General features: G+C 50.6%; 1 protein-coding gene across 1 annotated transcript in view; it reads left to right on the forward strand.

Annotated features, from left to right (window-relative positions):
- The window catches only part of LOC104998870 (partitioning defective 6 homolog beta-like), a 33,247-nt gene that overhangs the window by 22,121 nt on the left and 3,310 nt on the right, over positions 1-7,816 (forward strand). Inside the window, exon 2 of the mRNA XM_010854256.1 lies at positions 6,947-7,014. Within this exon, the coding sequence (XP_010852558.1) occupies positions 6,947-7,014 (68 nt within the window). The remainder of the gene's footprint in view (positions 1-6,946; positions 7,015-7,816) is intronic.

A 7,816-nucleotide genomic window follows, 5' to 3' on the forward strand; every position in this document is an offset into this window, starting at 1 on the left:
AAGATGGCAAGAACACTTTCTGGGAATCAGAGGACCTGGGTACAAATTGTGCCTTGGTCACTGTGCGACTTCAAGGAAGTCCTTCTGAGGTTTCATGTCTTTGGTCAAGTTTCCCAGAAGCAGAGCCTCAGACAGACTGTGCCCCTGACTTCTGGGGGGATGTGGGAAGATGGGTGAAGAGGAAGTTGCCAAGCCAGCCTGTGTCTCAGGTAAAGACCTTGGCCTGATCCACAGGTGCTCGGGGTGTAACTCTGTGGCACAGTCCTCCCTGGGTAAGGGGTCAGGCTTTGCACTACGTGTGAGTTATCATCGGCCTGCAGGCCACCCGGGGGGGCACCCCGGTCAGCCAGCGCAGCCCCCAAAGGGTACAGGGGATGGATACTGCAGCGGGGGCGGGGCACTGGGCGCTCAGGCAGCTGTGCAGTGTCTCCCGCAGCCGGGTTCTACTTCCTTCACACAGGCCTGATATACTGATGCTGCTGAAGTTTGTGTGGGAGCCACGAAACAGACATTCTGGGCTAGGAAGTCGCAAAGGCAGGGACAGAACCATGTGACTGCATGGCTTCAGGGCACTAGTGTGCCTGAGCCAGGCTGTGTCAGCCTACAAGAGCTCCCAGCTAAATTTTCAGGGACCTTGCAATCTAGTTGTAAAACACGGTCGTTGCTGTTGTTGTTGTTTAGTCACTAAATCATGTTCAGCCTTGGCGACCCCATGGACTGTAGCCTGCCAGGCTGCTCTGTCCATGAGTGAAGGGAGTGAGTGAATTCACTCAGTCATGTCCGACTCTTTGCTACCCCATAAACTGTAGCCTACCAGGCTCCTCCATCCATGGGATTTTCCAGGCAAGAATACTGGAGTGGGTTGCCATTTCCTTCTCCAGAAGATCTTCCTGACCCAGGGATTGAACCCAGCTCTCCCACATTGTAGGCAGACGCTTTACTGTCTGAGCCACCAGGGAAGTCCTAACAAGAATACTGAAGTGGGTTACCACATCCTTCTCCAGGGGAGCTTTCCTACCTAGGGACCAAACTTGCGTCTTCTGCATTGGCAGGCAGATTCCTTACCACTGAGCCACCAGGGTACCCCCAACACAGTCATGACTTAAAATTAAGTTACAGAAGCTCACAATTAAATAATTATATCAAAGACAAAAGTAATAAATAATGCAAGACATCATTTCTAATTATTCTACTACACTGTACTGTCATCTATGATCGTGAGGCTGTTCCTGTCTATTGTTTTGGTGTGCGGGACATAATATAATCCTGAGCTACTCTGTGTGTGCTTCCCATCTTCACATTCAGTGACCGGAATTAACTGTGGTGGGAGAATTTACACCATACGAATCAGAAAACGCTACACATCAGGCTTCTCTTTTTTCCCCAGTGAACCTATTGTTGTATATTTACCAGGACATCTGTGCTTCAGACAGACTCATTCTCGCCCTAACACACAAAAATATGCACACAATGGCCAAGTGACTGCCCAAGGAAGGTTCTCTCTGGGCAAGGGGATGGGAAGATGAGAAGCTTTTGTTTGTTCTTGGATTTTTTACAGCTGGGTGTCATTGAGGGAAGAAACAGTATGTGGGGTTCTTCTCCCCTTCCTGGCCCCCTCAGTTCAGTTCAGGTGCTCAGTCATGTCCGACTCTTTGCAACCCCATGGACTGCATCACACCAGGCCTCCCTGTCCATCACTAACTCCCAGAGCTTGCTCAAACTCTTGTCTGCCGAGTCGGTGATGCCATCCAACCATCTCATCCTCTGTCATCCCCTTCTCCTCCCACCCTCAACCTTTCCCAGCATCAGGGTCTTTTCCAATGAGTCAGTTCTTCGCATCAGGTGCCAAAGTATTGGAGCTTCAGCTTCAGCATCAGTCCTTCCAGTGAACACCCAGGACTGATCTCCTTTAGGATGGACTGGTTGAGTCTCCTTATATGATCTCCTTGGTCATGGTACCTGATCTCTGTGAAGCAGAAGGAGTTCATGGTCCCTGAAAATTTTTTAGGTGCTTTGAATCCAATTATGGCTAGTCATCCATTCATTTCAAATGCTCTCCTGTGTCTGAGAGGGTAGGTACCCTTTATTCCAGCCTCAGCTTCAACAAGGGAGTGAGTGATGGGGACTCAGGCTGATGCAGGTGCTCCTCAGCAGGAAGACGGCATTTCCCCAGCTCCTGACATTCAGAGTCGAAAGACTTAGTCCATCTGAAGCCTCAAGAGAGAGCAAGATGTAATTATTAAGGCGGCTTTATTTACAAAAGAATTATTATTTACTAGAGAAATTATTTTTGTAAATAGACTCTTAGAGGATTCTTAACAGGAATTCTGCACACAAAACTATAAAACTGTGATGAACCTTGGGTTTAAGGTTTAGAAGCACACACCAGCCCATCTGCCCAGACAGATCAGTACTCTCCTGGGTCCACCCACCCAGAGGAGGTGGGAGGCAGGAGGGCCACCCATCAAGGCCTGAGTCTACAGACACGACAACGTACTGATGCTTATTTAGAACAGAAACCTCCTCCTGCTGTCTCTCGGGGGTTCTGTGCTAATAAACCAGCACTAATAAGATAAACAAACAGGGGTGGCCAGCCCCTAGGCCAGGCTCTCAGCTGCCCCCTCCTGGCTCCCAGCTCATGCCGATCCCGGCAGTCAGCAGGGATTGTGCTGAGGGCCAGTGGGCGGGAGAGGGCAGAGCAGAGAAGCCTGGGTTCTGGGGCTGCAGAGCGTAGGTGCAGCCCGGAGGGTCTGGTCCAGTGCAGAAGGAGGCGTCCCGAACCATGTAGACTTCTGGTCCCTTTAGCAGAGTGTGATCACAGCCTGCAGAAGATGGGGAGGACCTGCAAGGTACAGGGATGGACAACCAAGAAACACAGACAGACAAGAAATTTTTGCACGTTTGCTATATGCAAGAGGCAGCATCAGAAAGGTAATTTGGAGGTTGAAGGGTTGCAAAGGGTAAGACATTACCATGGTTTATGGAAAACAACAGGAAAGACCATTGGAAATCTTAAAATCTTACCTAGAATGTCAGTGGCTACCATGTAACAAACATCTTTTGTGGTTGCTGCATGTGGTTGATATATATATATAGAGAGAGAGAGAGAGAGAGAGAGACAGAGAAAGAGAGAGAGAGAGAGAGCGAGCTGCTAAGTCTGCTAAGTCGCTTCAGTCGTGTCCGACTCTGTGGGATCCCATAGACAGAAACCCACCAGGCTCCCCCGTCCCTGGGATCCTCCAGGCAAGAACATTGGAGTGGGTTGCCATTTCCTTCTCCAATGCATGAAAGTGAAAAGTGAAAGTGAAGTCACTCAGTCGTGTCCGACTCTTGGCGACCCCATGGCCTGCAGCCTACCAGGCTCCTCCATCCATGGGATTTTCCAGGAAAGAGTACTGGAGTGGGATGCCATCGCCTTCTCCGAGAGAGAGAGCACGAGCTATATTTCCATAGCCAGCATGTTTATTTCTGTCAAATATGTGTACTTCTCCAAGAAATAATTCTAATAAAGTAACATTCATTTCATACATAAGAAGGGAAGCAGACGGTTTTCAGGCTATGAAGACAGCCACGTCTATTTACATTTCTTTTCTTTGGTCTGCTCATTATTTATGTATTTGGCAATACCTAACCCTAATGTGTTTACTTCAGTTAGCCTGTATTTATTTATTAACAGGGCATTCTTTAAATGTTCCCATGCCTGCCTTAGACCATAAATGTCTGTGTGATTCCTTGACCAGCAGCCTGCACAGCGCCACCTACCGGGAGGTGCTTCATTCGGAGAAGCCTGCTCCGAACCACTGTGCGAGTCGTGCGCGGCACAGCTCCAGGTCCCGCCAGCGTTGTTCAATAGAACTTTCTTTAACGACAGAAAGGTTCTTCAGTCTTGGCTGAAATGTGGCTACTGTGACTGAATTGAATTTGTGGTTTTAATTAGTTTATTTTTTAAGAATTAATTTATTTTGTCTGCGCTGGGTCTTCGTCGCTGCGTGTGGGCTTTCTCTAGTTGCAGGGAGCAGGGCCGGGGGCTACGCTCTGGTCGAGGTGTGTGGGCTGCTCACCCGGGTGGCTCCTGTTGGGGAGCGCAGGCTCTCGGGCACGCAGGCTTCAGCAGTCGTGGCCCTCGGGACGGTTGCCCTGCGGTGGGCGGGATCTCCCCAGACCAGGGACGGAGCCCAGGTCCCCTGCATTGGCAGGCGGATTCTTAACCACTGGACCGCCAGGGAATTCCAGTGAGTTAGATTAAACTGAAATAGCCACCTGTGGCTCGTGGGCCCACCACTGGGCAGTGTGGTCTATACTCGCAGCAGCTCTTTTATTCGTACATTCATTCAACTGTTGAATAAATATTTATGGAGCTTCAGCCAGGAGCAGCACGCTGTGTTTGACTCTGGAGGCACAGAGAATAAAACCTCCCTACTGTCAGGAAACTTCCAGTCTAGTTAGGGAGACATGTCTGTAAAGAAACGTGGTATCACAAGCTATGAAGAGAGCGTGTGACACGCGCACTGCTGCCCAGGTGAAGACAAAGGGAGAGGGGCCGGGTCTGGCAAAGGGAGAGGTTGTTTTTCCCCACCAGAGAGATGTTTAAGCAGGGCCAAAATAAAGGGAGAGAGAGGTTTCGGGAAGAGGAATTGTTTAACATGCTTTAACCATTTGATTGTGGTGATACGGATGCTCTTGTGGTTAGCAGTGCCTGACCCCTCTCAGGACTATTTGTACAAGTGAATTTGCAAGACAGCTGCAGAAGAAGCAGCTCTTTCGACAATGATTTTCTAAATGCCAGGACTCCCTGCTGGAGAGGGATCTTGTTCATTCCTGTTTGGGGACAGGATTATGCCTAGAAAATTAGTCCTTATAGGCCTCTGGAAAACCAAGCTTTCATTTATTTAGAGAAAAAGAGTTTGAAGCTGGGCTGTCTTCTTGCTGGCTGGCTGGCTGGAGGAGAGAGGAAAATGTAAACAGGTGTGGGCTTTTCACTGCAGTGGAGAACAGCTCCAAACAGCCTACTTTCTCCTGCACATTTATGCAGGTGAAATTTGTCCCAAATGATCACAGTGGGCAGCCTTTAAAGGGGGAAATATGCTTCGTGTACAAGCATGAACTGGAGTGGCTGCAACTCTTGTTCACAAATCAGGGACAGGGCTGCAATAAGGGCTGTTCCAGGGCCTCACCTCCCCTCCGCCTGCCTCCTTGTTCCCTGCCAAGGTGCAAGACTGATCCCACACCTTGCAGAGGGTTCCACATCTGCGAGCTAACAACACGGACATTGTGTGCGCTTTTCAAGTGACCTCAAGGCCTCAGCCCTCCTGCCCTCAGCAGTAGATGATTTTTTTAAAAAATTCCAAAGCAGGAAGTGAGAAATCAGGTAGAAAGGTGCTCTCCAGCCTGGAACTAGACTGGACCTTTCCTTTGGGGGCTGAGAGCAGGTAGTCAAGAATGCGCCAGATGCGAGGGCAATATGGGGGCTTGTGGAAAGGACCATGTGTGTCCCCAAGTAGGGGAAGGATCAGGGCCCAGTCTCAGCTTTCTCCCTCCTTCCCTTAAATCTACATGCAAATCGAGGTTTAAACTCCCCTTCTGGCTTAGGGGACTTCCCTAGTGGCTCAGATGGTAAAGCATCTGCCTACAATGCAGGAGACATGGGTTCAATCCCTGGGTAGGGAAGATCTCCTAGAGAAGGAAATGGCACCCCATTCCAGTATTCTTGCCTGGAAAATCCCAGGGATGGAGGAGCCTGGTAGGCTACAGTCCATGGGGTTGCAAAGAGACACGACTGAGCGACTTCACTTCACTTCACTTCTGGCTTAGGGAGGGGAGGAAATCCTGAGGGAAAAGGAAGAGGGGGGTGAAGGTTTCTAGCTTCCTAGGGGACCTATGGAAAATGGGGTCCCTAGTGACGTCTCCATTGACTTTCTCTATGCCTGCCCCCGCCCCAACGCCCCGCACTGCGAGGGGCACAGGCTCCTGGATCTTTCTAAAATCTTCAGTACTCCGTCTGAGCGCACAACTCAGCTTATTTGGCCACATCCTCACCCACCTCCCTGCCCCTTAGTGTGGCCATCACTCTGTTCCCCTTGCCCATCCACAGGAAGCTAGAATGTCTATCTTTCAGCACTGGTCATACAACGGGGCAGTGCGTGGAGTGCGGGGGACGTGGGGAGGGGGCACACTGGCATCTCTGAGACCTTTGCAGGACTCCAGATTCCACCGCTTACCATCTTCAGAGTTGGGGAACAGTCCCCAGAGCCACCTGCACTTTGTCACCAGTTGCAAGCTTGGGCATCCCCCAAGACCACCCCAGATCCAATAATTTGTTGGGAGGGCTCACAGAACTCATTGGAAGCTAGTATACAGCTGGTTATGCTCTATCACAGTGAAAGGACTCAGAGTAAAGTAGACACAGGAAGAGGCAGAGCCCAGGACAGCTCCACGTGCAGGGCTTCTGGACGTCCTCCCGAGGGGAGACGCGGGGACAGGGCTAAACCCCAGCAGGGATGTGTGATGGTGCGCACAGAGGACAACCAGCCGGGGAGGCTCACCCGGGCCTCAGTGTGAGAGTCTTTATTGAGGCTCAGTCACTTCCCCAGTGGCTCAGCTGGTAAAGAAAGCACCTGCAGTGCAGGAGACCTGGGTTCGATCCCTGGGTCAGGAAGATCTCTGGAGAAGGGCATGGCAATCCACTCCAGTATTCTTGGGCTTCCCTGGTGGCTCAGATGGTAAGGAATCTGGTTGCAATGCAGGAGACCTGGGTTTGATCCCTGGGTTGGAAAGAACCCCTGGAGGAGGGCATGGCAACCCACTCCAGTATTCTTGCCTGGAGAGTCCCCAAGGACAGCAGAGCCTGGCGGACTAGAGTTCATGGGGTTGCAGAGTCAGACATGACTAAGTGACTAAGCAACAGCAGCACTTAGACTTGGCTGACCCCCCTTGTGGTTGACCTAAGTTTCCAGCCCTCTGGCGGTCATGCCCCAAACCCCCACCATAAACCACATTGTCAGCATAGACTGTCTAGTGAGGCTGAGCCCCTACAAGCAGAGAAAGACCCTCTTGTCATGCAGGACATCGCTGGACATCCCAGGGGTTTAGAGATGACCTTCCAGGAGCCAAGGGCAAAGGCTAAGCCTGTCTTTGGGCAAGCTTAATCCTTTACCTGGTTACCCAGGGGATGCAGCAGTAAACAATTCTCCTGCCAATGTAGGAGACACAAGAGATGCAGGTTCAATCCCTGGGTTGGGAAGATCCTCTGGGTAGGAAATGGCAACATACTCCAGTATTCTCCCATGGAGAGAGGAGCCTGGTGGACTAAGGGGTCTCTAAGTGGCCTCAGAGTTGGACACAACCGAACATACACACACACGCAATCCCTTACCACATCCCATCTGCATGATGCTGCAGTTTACTAATCTCACTGGGCTTCTATTTCCTCATCAGTAAACTGAAGACAGTGATGCCAATCTCACTGGGTTTTTGTGAGGACTACATGATCTAACATATGGGAAGTTCAGTTCAGTTCAGTCGCTCAGTCGTGTCCAACTCTTTGCAACCCCATGAACCACAGCATGCCAGGCCTCCCTGTCCATCACCAGCTTCCGGAGTCCATCCAAACCCATGTCCATTGAGTCAGTGATGCCATCCAACCATCTCATCCTCTGTCATCCCCTTCTCCTCCTGCCCTCAATCTTTCCCAGCATAAGGGTCTTTTCAAATGAGTCAGCTCTTCCAATCAGGTGGCCAAAGTATTGGAGTTTCAGCTTCAACATCAGTCCTTCCAATGAACACCCAGGACTGATCTTTAGGATGGACTGGTTGGATC

Source organism: Bison bison, unplaced genomic scaffold (assembly GCF_000754665.1).
Source record: "Bison bison bison isolate TAMUID 2011002044 unplaced genomic scaffold, Bison_UMD1.0 scf7180017864338, whole genome shotgun sequence".
Taxonomy (NCBI): domain Eukaryota; kingdom Metazoa; phylum Chordata; class Mammalia; order Artiodactyla; family Bovidae; genus Bison; species Bison bison.